The sequence below is a fragment of the Cynoglossus semilaevis genome, chromosome 17, assembly GCF_000523025.1.
Source record: "Cynoglossus semilaevis isolate Cse_v1.0 chromosome 17, Cse_v1.0, whole genome shotgun sequence".
Lineage (NCBI taxonomy): Eukaryota > Metazoa > Chordata > Actinopteri > Pleuronectiformes > Cynoglossidae > Cynoglossus > Cynoglossus semilaevis.
In genome coordinates this window covers 8,935,229-8,948,772 of record NC_024323.1, presented here as the reverse complement: position 1 = coordinate 8,948,772, position 13,544 = coordinate 8,935,229, and the positions used below count along the sequence as shown (strand labels likewise).

General features: G+C 39.3%; 1 protein-coding gene across 3 annotated transcripts in view; it reads left to right on the top strand.

Moving 5' to 3' along the window:
- tom1l2a (target of myb1 like 2 membrane trafficking protein a) overlaps positions 1 to 13,544 on the top strand; it is a 14,867-nt gene extending 1,323 nt beyond the window's left edge. The window contains exons 2-16 of one of the 3 annotated variants that reach the window (XM_008329932.3): positions 1,545 to 1,629; positions 3,371 to 3,449; positions 3,737 to 3,886; positions 4,409 to 4,543; positions 4,628 to 4,768; positions 4,903 to 5,019; positions 5,584 to 5,717; positions 5,930 to 5,972; positions 6,717 to 6,879; positions 7,194 to 7,308; positions 7,547 to 7,622; positions 8,475 to 8,549; positions 10,640 to 10,699; positions 11,178 to 11,214; positions 11,345 to 13,544. In XM_008329932.3, the coding sequence (XP_008328154.1) occupies positions 1,545 to 1,629; positions 3,371 to 3,449; positions 3,737 to 3,886; positions 4,409 to 4,543; positions 4,628 to 4,768; positions 4,903 to 5,019; positions 5,584 to 5,717; positions 5,930 to 5,972; positions 6,717 to 6,879; positions 7,194 to 7,308; positions 7,547 to 7,622; positions 8,475 to 8,549; positions 10,640 to 10,699; positions 11,178 to 11,214; positions 11,345 to 11,490 (1,556 nt within the window). In that variant the 3' untranslated portion in view covers positions 11,491 to 13,544. The remainder of the gene's footprint in view (positions 1 to 1,544; positions 1,630 to 3,370; positions 3,450 to 3,736; positions 3,887 to 4,408; positions 4,544 to 4,627; positions 4,769 to 4,902; positions 5,020 to 5,583; positions 5,718 to 5,929; positions 5,973 to 6,716; positions 6,880 to 7,193; positions 7,309 to 7,546; positions 7,623 to 8,474; positions 8,550 to 10,639; positions 10,700 to 11,177; positions 11,215 to 11,344) is intronic. The other 2 variants (XM_025064782.1, XM_008329934.3) reach the window with 2 other exon arrangements.

The window sequence follows — 13,544 nt, the reverse complement described above, 5'->3', positions numbered from 1 at the left end:
GGCAAAGACAAGAAGGCGGGGGTTTGCACAGGGACAAGAGTTTTGAACACTCATAATTTTTTCATGAGGGAAAAGCTGAGCTGTGTCATTCATGGTCAAAGCATTGAGCCACAGCAGTGTTGTCCATCTGACAGTGGGATAGCAGACTCACAAATGTGAGCTGATTAAAATAAATAATAAGTTGCAACCCATGGTATACTGTGATGATGCTGCAGATGAATTTGAGGGTCTGTAAAACTTGAACACCCTTATGGGATTTAAACACGTGACAGGGAAAGGTTGATGACAAGTATAAATGACTGGTTTGGACAGTTATGTACATGGAGAGACGGAGCAGACTGGGCAGAGATTTGTGCCTTTGTTAACAGTGAGTGGCACAGCCTGCCACTGTTAAAGCCATGTGATCGACTGGATGGGCTGGTGTGATGCAGATTCCCATGACTGCCAGGATTGACACAACACAGTGAATGAATGAGGGACTGAGCGGACATTTAACTTCATTAGTAAAGCTCTGATTGTTTGCGGTCACTGGAGCTTCTTCCACACTCAGAATTTATACTCTTTCCACTCACTGGCCTCCAAATTCTACCCCCTGAACGAGGCAGTCTCAACAAAGACATTACACAAGATGTCCCATTATTTTGTTTTTATTGTCTTTATGACTTGCAGTGTTTGAAAGACAGGAGACTGAGAACGAGGTGACAGAATGAAATATGTTGACATCTTATATCAGTAATCATTAACTAGAAACCTGTGAGTCGAATCCTCAACATTTAATGACTATTATATTGCATTAGACAAAACATTTAATTTAATTTTATTTCAAATACATTTGGTGAACTCTTGTTTTAAATAGTATTTTAATGGACATGCAAGATGACCATAAGAAACAGTTAATGTTATAGCAATTTTCTACAGTAATCCACTGAATCCCTCCACACATGTAGTAAAAACATACAGACCTCCCCACCATTTTACTCCTAGTGTTGCTTTGGTTAATGTGCTGCCTCTTTAAAAGATAAATTAGTGTTGGGGACAAAAGAGCCAGGCTAAAAATGCAGTGTCATGCTTGTCAGTGAGTCAGCTGGCAGGCTGCACACATTGGCTTGGATATCACTGTGATGGTTTGGGTTCATGATCATCCAAGAAGAAGGAAAACAGTTTTAAATCTCCAGTTCCCTCTGTTCCATCCAGAAACATAAAACACAATGTAGCTTTGTATCTGAGACCTACAGTATATAACCTTATAAACAATACAAGCATTTAAAAACAAATGCTGTCAGTAATTTTGTCTGTTACATTACATGGTTCTGTAGACATTAGCAGAGATGCTGCCGTCTCTCTGTGTTTTCTCTCTTTCTTTTCTTTTCCAGGTTGGCTGTATCTGTTATAAACATTAACATTTTATTAATTTTAAAATAAAACCAGTAGTATTGCTCTGTATCTGTTATAAACATTAACAATTTTAAAATAAAACCAGTAGTATTGCAATTTTTTGGAAGAAATAGGAAGGTAGATTAATATGTTATGTTTTTTTTCTGCAGAAAGGGCCACAGATGGGGGGCTACAGAACGAGGACTGGACCCTCAACATGGAAATCTGTGATATCATCAATGAGACAGATGAAGGGTGAGGATTTCATTAATCTTTGGTCCTAATGTTTATGTGTGTCTTTTCATTAATAAAATATAACCATTGTCTCAAGGAACTCATGAGGTCATTTGGTCCAAACAGTACTTTTTAAGTCTTTTCTTTGTGTCTTCACCCACTGACTGAATGAGTGATTCTGACAGTTTATACACTGACTGCTGTGTATCAGAACCACATGAGAGGAAGCTCTTTGTTTTTTTTTCTTATTTAATAGATGTTTTTTTTACTAAATGAATGGAATTCCTTTATCAGCCTCCAACAGTGAAAGATGCCAATGATATGATGTCACTGATCATTTATTATTACTGAACTGTGCTTGCTAAAATATATTGAGAGAGCATTTGCAAACATCACTCATTCATAAGAATATGTCACGAAAACAATGAGAAGAAATGAAAAAAAAAAATCCAAAATCCATGCTCTCAATGCTCTGGCGCTCCCAGCAGGCTAGCGCCTTACACTTTGAAAACTGAAGTACAACAAGAATAAAAAAGCACTCTTTTTTTTGATATTTGCAGAGCTTCATACCTGTTATCACACTGAGGACATTTCTGTGCAGACAAATATTAAACTTTTCTTTAGAGTCTGGTGTTTCACCGTGTACTCTTCAGCACTTGGCTCTTTCTTGTTGTCACGCAGCCTTTCACATACTTCAGCCCTACGCACACTCATTGTATTGGTGTGCAAAACAGGGCCTTGTCTGTGTGTCTCAGTGACAGGGAGAGAGAAAGAGAGACTGTGTCGTTTGTCGTTTGTCTAAAACAGTGTCTGCTTCACTCCACAGATGTGTTAAAACTATTTTTTGCTACTGTGATTATAAATAAATCACTTTTATTTCTTATTCCAACTAAAATGATTCAAAAATAGCCAGGGTTGAGTTCAATTGATTTCAGCTCTACTTTAATATTGTTACTCCAATGCTGCATCGTCAGACAGGCTTCTTTCAACAACAATGTTAAAAATACTAGAATTATATAGAGATGTACATTTGACCATAAGGTTTTCTAAAATGGCCATGCAAAAAATGAAGCAGTTCTAAATATAAGCCGCACCTTCACAGTGCTCTCGTGTTATGTCATATGTATTGTATTGTATGTTTATCTGTTGAGCAGATTAACATACAGGAAGAAAGAAACTGTGAGGGATGCCTTTAAAATGTAAGTGCTCCTCTACTAGGAAAATATGACTTTTCTATTTACATTACTTGAGTTTACCTGAACTCAATGAGTACAACCTGCACTAAGTTCAACTTGGGTATTTTTATATGCAAGAGGTTTTTTTTAGAATTGAAACATTGGATATTTTGGGTATATTTCTGTGAAATATGGAAATCCAAATCTGAGGAGAAAAGCGACAGGAGGCTAATTTCCTGCTGTATTAAGTAGATGAGAATTGTCCATAGGATGAGGTATAAACTTGGCAGCGGCGCTCCCTCTGTGAATGTAAAGACAGCCAAACTCAGCTCTTCATTCGTGGACAACTTTGATCCAGTCTCAGAGAGAAAGAGTCGCGCAGGAGCCAAAAGGAGAAACAGATGGTGTTGACGATAAGTCTCGGTCGAAGTCAGACAGTTTCACTGGCGGCTCCTCTGACTTGTGTTCTCACAGCTGTGGGGATTCATTTATTTATTTTTTTTAACATCTGAAGGTACAGAAGTCGCTCCTACTTCTCACTCAGTTTGTTTCATGGAGCTGCCGGTTCTCTGCTGTTCTCCCTCTAGGCCCAAAGACGCCATGCGCGCGCTGAAGAAGAGACTGAGCGGCAACAGGAACTTCAGAGAAGTGATGCTGGCTCTCACAGTAAGCTGTCACATCAGCTGGTGTCATGTCATTAAAGTTAACCCTAAGCCTAGTCTTTTATCATGTGTATTTTCCTTATTGTACAATTCTTCCAACCTGGTTTCTTCTGATAACGTGACCTGGGGGTTTTTACACCTGTTCCATCTGTAAAATCAATTCTTTTTTCACTTTTCATTTTTCTCTGTGACTAAAAGCTCCTGTGCTTTTTTGTCTGATCTGGCAGATGTCCTCTGTGGTGTCTCACGCCTCAGTCCTCTCTCTTTGTCTTTTCTAATGTCTCCCTGCAGGTGTTGGAGACATGTGTGAAGAACTGTGGTCACAGGTTTCACATCCAGGTAGCAAACAGAGACTTCATTGATGGAGTTTTGGTCAAAATCATTTCCCCCAAATCCAATCCTCCAACTATAGTCCAGGACAAAGTGCTGTCGCTCATACAGGTATGGACCTTGGTGTGTGTGTGTTTCATGTTAGAGGTTTCTGGGAAGCCTGCTGCTGTTGAATCACAGCCTGTTGCCTGAGGTGTTACCAACAGTTACCTGATGGAGCAGCTGGAGAACATGGCTGATGAAAGAACAGAGAGGATTCTTCTGTGTTTGACTTCAGTCAGTGTAAAAAAAAAAGTCTGCGAAGAGGAAGAAAGTGACTTCATCTGAAAACATAACTGTCATATATACACGGTGTAAGAGGAATAATTCGTTTTGAACAATTATATACTCATTTAGAAATATCTGTTTTGCATTATCGCCATAATTCATGTTTTTAACAATTTTTATTTATAAAAGAACTTTATTTTAGACAATGTCTGATCAAATCATAATAATGTGAATTTAATAGTGAATTTGAAAAATACTTTTGTATTGTTTTATGTATTGGCATAGTGGTTTCATAATAATGTGTGTGTGTGACTGCAGGCCTGGGCTCGGTTTCATAATAATGTGTGTGTGTGTGTGTGACTGCAGGCCTGGGCTGACGCCTTCAGGAGCAGCCCTGATCTTACTGGTGTGGTCCATATTTATGAGGAGCTGAAGAGGAAAGGTGTTGAATTCCCGATGGCAGACCTGGATGCACTGTCTCCCATCCACACACCGCAGAGAGTGAGATGAAAAACAGAGGTGTGCAGTGAAAACACATTTATTTTTCACAGAAAATGAAGTGAAAGGTGTTCTGTTTTGTTGCAGGGCACGCCTGAGGTGGACCCTGCCATGACTAAGTACCTCGCCCCAACTTCACCTGCACCAGCTCCAAAACCCGCCACCAGCCCTGTTTCTTCCACACAAGTCTCCAACATGTCTGGACCAATCACAGCAACCCCTGAACAGGTGACTCTTTTAAAGTCAAGCTTCATTTATGATTGGTTTTTACCAGTTGGTCTAAAAATAGGTGCAGGATTAAAGCGTATTACAGTTCTTTACTTTTCTTCAGTCTGGAACATCTGTTCTGTGTTTTTCCCTAGATCGCCAGGCTGCGTTCTGAGTTGGACATAGTAAGAGGAAACGTCAAAGTCATGTCAGAGATGCTGACAGAGATGGTGCCTGGACAGGAGGATGCCTCTGACCTGGAACTGCTACAGGTCACACACACAAACTCACACACACACACACACACACACATTAACTCCTTTTCACATTTGTGTTCAGTTGTTTCACTTCTTCTTTCTCTTTCGGAATGAGTGAAAAAGTAAATTTATGGATGTAACCATATTTAATCGTACCTTATTTAATAATGAATTACCAAAAGTTATAGTCTTATATTTTATGTCAATTTTTTCATTGTATAAACCCAACAAAAAACTCTAACCTAAAATAAAACCTCACCTTTAGGTTTTAACCATTTTCAGCCACAAGGGGGAGTTAGTTGACAGCTTTTTTTTTTTAAAGATGCACGTACTGTCTCACCAGATGCTCCCTATGGTAAATTCTACAGAAGTAAACTTGTATAAAATGTTATTTTCTAAGAATAAAATTAATTTAGTATCTGTATAAAATAAAATAAAATGTTTAGCAGTATTGGTGTTTTTAACATCACTTTTTCAGACTGCATGTTTTCCCATTTATTTTAAATCATTTGTTGCTCTTCTGATTGATTGATTCTTCTGTAGTTCAGTGGATCAGTCTGGCAGTGTCTCTGTTTTTAGGAGCTGAACCGAACATGCAGGGCGATGCAGCAGCGAGTGGTCGAGTTGATTTCCCGTGTTTCCAACGAGGAAGTGACGGAGGAACTTCTACACGTCAACGACGACCTCAACAACATTTTCCTCAGATATGAGAGGTATGGTCTCACCAGAGACACCAAACAGCATTAGAACTGACTTCAGCTTCATCCAAATCTCTGTTTTTGAGATAAAAAGCTCAAATATTCAGATTTCAAAGAGCTTTAATCTGTCTTTGAGGGCATTTTTCTTAAAGATGAAACCAACATAAGCCTTTGAGGCCAGCAGAGATATTGTTAAAGAATTCTATTTTTTTTTTCTGTTTTCACAGATATGAGAGGTACAGGTCTGGCAGAGCAGCACAGAACAACGGGGTGAGTCCCGTCAATCACTGTTCACAGTCTGCAGGAAGACGGTTTGAATTTCATGTATAATACAAGTGCGTGCTTGGTGACTTTGCAAAATGTGTCAGGCGAGCCGGAGCGTTTCCAACTGGTTATTCATATCCTTTGTTTGCCGTGGAGTCTCTCACTACATCCTACATATCTGTCTGTTTGTTTTCATGCTGTTAATCTTTGTGTCTGCTCTGTCTGTCTGTTTGTGTTGCTGCTAGCTGCTGGAGGCAAGTATGACACAAGTGTTGTGTTCTCCCCGAGCGGATGAACATAGTGATAAATATAACTATGTTGTGTGGAGCCTTTGAATAGAAGAAAATAACCTGGTTGATACAAAAAACCCTGATAAAATTTAGATTTTACCCCTTTTTCTTTCACCCTCCTTGAGACATTCGTATCCCATAGTTCAGTCGTGTCAAACTCATTTTCACCAGGGGCCACATCAGCAATGTAGTTGCCCTTGAAGGGTTACTCCAGCTTTTAAGTTTTCAGGAATGTGCCCTCTTCCCCACACTTGACATTCAGTTGCTACAATAAGTGAGCACTAACAGTGGCAGCTGGAAAGTTTTCCCTCGGTGTTAAAGGACAGTCTTTGGTACAGTGTGATTAGCTGTACAAACTTATGTGCTTCCTTCATCTGTTTTTCCGGCTGGTGCTGCATATTTAAATCCCTTCACAACTGCTGACTGTCACCTTTCTTCTCCTCTCTTTTCCCCCTGGCAGATGTTGAACGAGGCTACGGACGACAACCTGATAGACCTGGGCCCTGGATCCCCTGCTGTGGTCACGCCCAGGATCACAGGCAGCCCTCCACCTCAGTCCACTGCGGGGGCCTCAGCCTCCCCGGCTCACGCGGCGTCGCTTTCCACGGCTCTGGCTGGCCTTGGTGAGCAGAGCTTTTTAATGTCTCTGTCCCAGAGGGGGCTTCAGAGTCATCTGCTCATCAGTCCTGTAACACCCCTCCCTCACAGTAACTGCTGATGGAAAAGAAGGAGATTATAAAAATGGTTCATAATTTGACTGCTGACTAGAAGTCAGGCCAGAACTGAGCCTTATTGTTCATTATACTCCACACAGTGTGGATGTGGTTCCTTAGTTCACATATGTGACATTATGTTTTTCACTTCTCTGTTCCTGATGTTTTTACCTTTTATGAACCTCTCCTATCTTCTTCTCTCTTCTGTCTGCCTCGGCCTCCAGGTGTGGGTTCAGACAATGTGAGCGGCACCTTATCGTCTCTGCCGGGTCACAAACAGTACGACTTCGACATGTTTGCCCAGACCAGGAGCAGCTCTCTCGCTGAACAGCGCAAAAAGTAGGTCTGATTTTCAATGTGGCTGTGGGAACACAGAACTCCTTCTACGATGCTCCGCAGGGATTTTATTCTTAATGAATCATTTGAACTCCAGTGACTTCCATGATGTAATTTAATTTAACAGCACTGTAGTTATTTTTTTAAAGATTTACAACAGCTTTTGATGCAGCCCACATGATGGGATCACTCAGTGTTGTGTCTTCATCCATGTTGTTGACAGTTTTTGTTTTGTACACAGTGTGAAGTACGAGGACCCACAGGCCCTGGGCGGCCTGGCCTCAGCTCTGGATGTGAGGCAGCAGAACACAGGGGGGGTGAGTACACACTGAAGCACATGTGTCACACATGGAGCCTCAGCGTGTGTTTGTGTTCCAGAATGTTCCCGTGCCTAGTCGTTGGACAGACCCTGTTTCTGTTTGACTATTTGTCCTACAGTAACACTGCCTGGTGTCAGTGATGTTTGGACTTTGGTCAGACACAGAAACGGAGGGATGGGTGCTGGAGATTAACTGAAAATAAATATATTAATTTTAGTGTTTTCCTAAAGGTAAGAAGCTGAGACATAGGTTTAGTGAAGACGTAGTCAAACTGGACACAAATCTCCACATCCAAACTCCTTTCCTTCTTTCCTATTGGAGAAAATATTCTCACTGTTGAAACAAAAACATTCATTCTGTTCTTACACTGTATTATAACAGTAGATGTCAGTTCTTTTTCTGGTCTGGTTTCAGTTTATCTTTGCAGTTTACACAGGAACTCAAACAACAAGGTCACACGTGTCACTCGATACTTTTGACTTGACCTGTCTGAACACACATTGCTTTATATTTGCTCAGTTACCACAGGTTATATGGAAAATAACCTGAATCTGGACTGACCCAGACATACTGTACATGTTCACATAGATCACAGACAAGACACAGACAACACACAAGTTATTATATCGACCATTCAAGTCTTTTTTTCTTATTTCTGGTTTCCATCTTTGTGGAATGAACACTCTGCCATTTCTTTTAATTTTCATAATCTTCATTTTCTGTTTGAAAAAAAAAATCCAACCTCCTCTTGCATATTTGACTTCTCTCCCGTCTCTCTCTCTGCACTGTATGCTGTGGGCCTGCCTCCTGTCTTCTCTTGTGTAAGGTATTGTTCTGTTGTTGATTCAGCTGAGGGTAAATGGTGATGATAATCCAGCAGATCTGGAGCTACCCATAGACAGCTGGCTAATTACCCAAGGAATGGTGAGGACTCCACCCTCAGTGTGTCCTCCTAACACTGCATGTCCACCACCACCCCTGCTGTCCAGCTCCTCCAGCACCATCCATGACCTTTATGAGCAGCACCTCACTTTCAGCCTCATCTCATTCATTTAGTCACAGAAAACCAGAGTGGAGTTACTATTTTATTCCAGTGGTGGGCAGTATGGCAGTATACAGGGGCAAGTCAACAAATTTCTGAGACATTTTAATATAGAAAGAAAGGTAATATCATTTTGAGATTGAAATTCCTGCTTTAAACCAAACCTGAATAGAAACCTGTTAAAATTATTAAGGCTTTGCGATAGAATTTCTAGACTTCTTTTACAAAACAGAAAAAAGAAGGATTTCAATCCTTGCCTGGAACAGAAGACTACAATGATCTTCTACAAAGAAATAATTATCTGATGAAAACAGTGGTTAAATGTACATAGATAAATAGCGTTGTATATTTTTATGAATATACATATTTTCCCATTTGTCTTGGATTTTTTTGACCCACCCTTGTTTGTTCTGTTTTCACTTTTAAATGTAATTTAATTTGATATACACGTAAACAATTCAAAATGAATTGTCCATATTGCTCACCTCTATATATTTCTGCTCACTCCATATTGCTCACCTCTATATATTTCTTTGACACAGGCACTAAACACATACTCCCAATAATGAGACCCTGTCACCTCACTCTATCGCTGTATAGATAAAATAAAAACTCCGTCTGTCTGATAGATCCAGACTTTAACAGCAACGCACTAAAATAATGGAGGAGTTTAGATACTTTCTCTACACAGCAAGGTCAAAACTCTGGTAATACAAATCCCACCTGAATTATTGACTGAGAGAATGAGTGGTGGTTTGCTGTGTAGTAGTGAGTATCAGTAATGTCCACTAATTGTCTGTGGATCCTAAATACTACATTAGATGTTTTTACATGTCAGAAATAGGTCAGCTAACCAAGTAATCTCCACTAAGGCCTTTGTCGTTGTGTGTCTTGAACACAAAGGGATTTGTGTTGACGCATTTCATGTCATTCTTCAAAGGACACAGGCTTGTTATTGTTGTTTTCTACAACACTGTTTTCATCCATGTGCCTGTCATGTTATTGTCTGGTTTTATTTTCCTGTGAATGACTTTTTCTTCCCTTCTGCTTTAACTTTTTTTTGTTTTACTCCTTCCCTGTTGTCTATGATCTCATGAGAAAACGTTAGAACAGGAGCTCTGAGGGGAAAAGTGCAGACAGAAATCAAGATCATAAAATGATTGAGGAGGACTAGACCTAAACACATCGCATGTGTCAGTGACACATTGCAGAACATTGTTTTTATTTTCGGCGAATACAAATATATATATATGCTGTTCACTCTGGCTGTGGAAGATGTGTGTTTAATTAGTGTCTGTTTTTAGTGCTGGCAAAGCAGAGTGTCAGTTTATATAATTGGCAGTATATCATTTCAATGTGCACAGTGAACAAAGTTCAGCTTTTTTATTCAATTCTTACTCTTTCCTAATACGGTCATCGCCGCCTCATAATAGACCTTCATCACTTTTTCCCGATGTTGCCTATTGTCAACTTGGATATTCCTTCCAACCCCAAAATCGCAGGCTATAACCGTCATCACTCATGTGTTCTTTAATTTGTGTGTGCACGTACGTATGTGAGTAGTGTGTGATTCCACTTCCTCAGCGTTTCCATTCCAATCAATCTCCTAATCACGTTTAAGGGATTTGCTCATTAACTAATGATGTGGAATGATTAACACTGCTGCGTGACATCAGCCGGCAGCTCGTAAGCTAAGTCGGATCTACATGACTAACGAAAACAATACACAACCTGGGAACTCCTGTTCCACGGCTGAGAAGCGCTGAATGGAAAGTGGGAGCACAGACTAGAAAGGGGTCGAATGTTGGCAGAGCTGAGTTTGTTTTGGCTCAAATTTAAATTTTTGTTTGATTTTTTTTTTTCACTGAGCCTTTGATGATTCCTATTCATTTGTGTATGTGTGTGTGTTACCTTTTTTGTTGCGGCTGTGTGTCTGCGTCTGTGATGTGGCCCCGTGGTTTATGCTCCATAGATCCCTGTATCACAGTCCTCTGTCATGGATGACATAGAGGAGTGGCTCTGTGCTGACGTGGTGAGACTTCTTTACTGTGATTTTCATTTATTTTTCTTCTCATCTCCTCGACTTTCCTTAACTTTTTTTTAAATTTTCTTTATTTTGGATAATCACTTCTGAGCCGTCCATCTCAGTGGATACATTTATTTGTTTATTTTTATTTAACACCATTTCATTCACTGTCAATTATTTCCCTAAACAATTGACTGATGTACTGATGTACTATTGAGGTGAACTTAAATATGCATGTGACGGTTTAAAGTCAGGCTCACAATACCTTCCTCATCATCCTGGAGGATGAATGACTTACATCTGTATTGAGCAGTTTCCGGAGACTTTCTCTCTCTAACCTTAATATATAAACATCGATTAGTTGGTGATAATCAGCATAAGGAAGTGTATGTAATGCCATGATGTACCTTTATAAACAAAGAACATTCAGAAGTCGCTGACTAATGTGCATGTGATCTCATGAATTTTTTAATTTCTTCACTAGAAAGGGGATGCCACTGAAGAAGGTGTGACCAGTGAAGGTACAGAACCTCTAAATATTTAAAATGTTTAAAAACTGTATCTGCTCCATTATCTTTAATAGATTTTTTTAATTTCACCCAAGGCTCTACCTGAACATGATGATAGAAAAAATGAATTTCTTTCTTTCAGAGTTCGATAAGTTCCTGGAAGAGCGAGCGAAGGCAGCAGACACTCTGTCCTCTCCACCAGCAGCGAGCTCCACTCATCCAGCCCGAGCCTCTGGTGGCTCGAACAAGAAGGCTGAACGGACTGAAGATGCCCTCTTTGCCCTGTAAGATATTTCCTGAGGCCCTCGCTGGCTCTCTGGGGCACCTGGAGACCTTCATGACTATTTAAAAACAATCTTTCCAGTCCTATTTAACAGCCGACTGGCCGTGCTGCAGCAGGTCATCTCCCATTTCTGTAGTTCCTGTGCCACAGTGTTGCTGTAATGGAGAGAGGTTCAACATGTGTTCTGCACATTACTATATATGGATGTAATAACCTGTTTTGTGGGATGTAATACTTGCATCTTCTTAATTTTCCTTAGTCTGAAGACATTTAAAAAAAAATTGCAAAATTAATGAAAACATTTGCTGCGGTCACTGCGTAGTCGCACATATAGCACAATACACAGTAGTTAACATTGAGCTAATTAATGCAATTCATTTTTAATTGCTTCTTTTCTTACTCTGTACAAGCACTGTGGACAAATGAACCACTTAGAGTTGTTGCCATGCTTTTAACCAGGACGTGTGCAGTGACATCTGGTTTGACCCAATTTGCCTGAAGCACTGTAGAGAACATAATCTTGTCAAAAGGGAAACATTTGCTAACTTGGAGAACAAAAGCTAATTCATAGTTAATTGTGTATGCCAGTGTTTGTATAGCCAAAGGGATGTAGAATCAAAAGTTTAAACAAAAATGTGCTAGTGAAGCTGTTGTCTGTGGAAGAAGTGGCTCATCCATAGATGCAGTCACATTAAGAAGCCTCAGCAGTGAAACTCAGACACCTTTAACCATTCCAAAGATTATGACGGCTTTAATGACCAACTAGTTCTTATTGTATTCTACTAAACCATAATCAGGTTTGTGCATCGTAAACATTTTTCCCCATTGCTATGATTTACATCTGTGCACTTTGAAGCAAAAACAAATCTGTATTTTGTCTTTTTGTCATTGAGATGGTTACTATTTTTCTAGCGGGAAGGGAATGGTCTTTGGATTGTCTTCATATGCAAATAACTTTTTTGTAAATGTGTATCTGCAGTTCTCTTAACTTCAAGTGTGGGAGATCTGTCCAAGAGTCTGATTGCAAAAAGTATTAAATATTAAAAGTTGCACAATTATTTAAGAGAAAAGTATGCATTATTACATTTCAAGTAGTCGCAGTAAAGAATATATTCACAAAGGTAGATCTTCAGTTATCTTGTATTAGTATATCGCATCAGTACCTCAAATATTTTGTATTTTTGTTTCTAATCAAACAAATGTATTAACCCATAATATTCAGCAAACAGGAAGGTTGTATGCGTTACTTGGCCCAATGATTGTATTGGTTTTGCCTGTGTAAGAAAAAAGGCTGATCCCTAGTTGCACTTCTAATGTCTTAACTTGAAGAAAAAGGAAAGGATGAAACATAATTGTGCTTCATGTAATGTGTCATTCTCCCACTTTGTTTTCTGCAAAGGTTTTCTGTGAGTGATGGAATTTGGCAAAGTATCTCTGATGTCTGACTGAATAATCTCTTTGTAAGCCAAATAGAATCCTTTTATTAGTGCAGCTCTTCAGTTAAAGATCTTGATTGTTTGAACGTGACATGAATTGAAAACTTGCGTCAGTGTAACTCAAATCAAACTTTCTTGTTCTAGTGAAGGACAACTGTCTTAATGTTTGCCTACCTAGTGAAAGTAAAAATGATATACTTTAATAAAGTGTATCTCTGTTCATTGCCAGGAAACTGATGTAAGCCAGTCATTCAGTTTATTATTATTATTATTTGCAGGCCTAACAAATTTAATTCTGAAATGTAACAGAAATGAGTTTGACTTGTTTGTGTTATGTATCTCAGAGTGTTACCAGAGCATATAATGTTACTTGCTTTTGCGAAGCTTATGTCTTTGAAGCAACATGTATTCCTCAAAAACAAAACAAAAATCGCTATATCTATAAAAAAAGGTCTTTTAATATTGATGTCACAGCATTTGGTTAATATTTTGTGGAAACTGGTAATGCCTTTTTGTCTGTTGGTGGGGCTTCAATGTCAATTTGCTGCCATTACTAATGGAAAGAATTAATTTGCACGTCATGTGTGACTGCTCAATAAAACACTAGCAGTGTGAGACCTCTA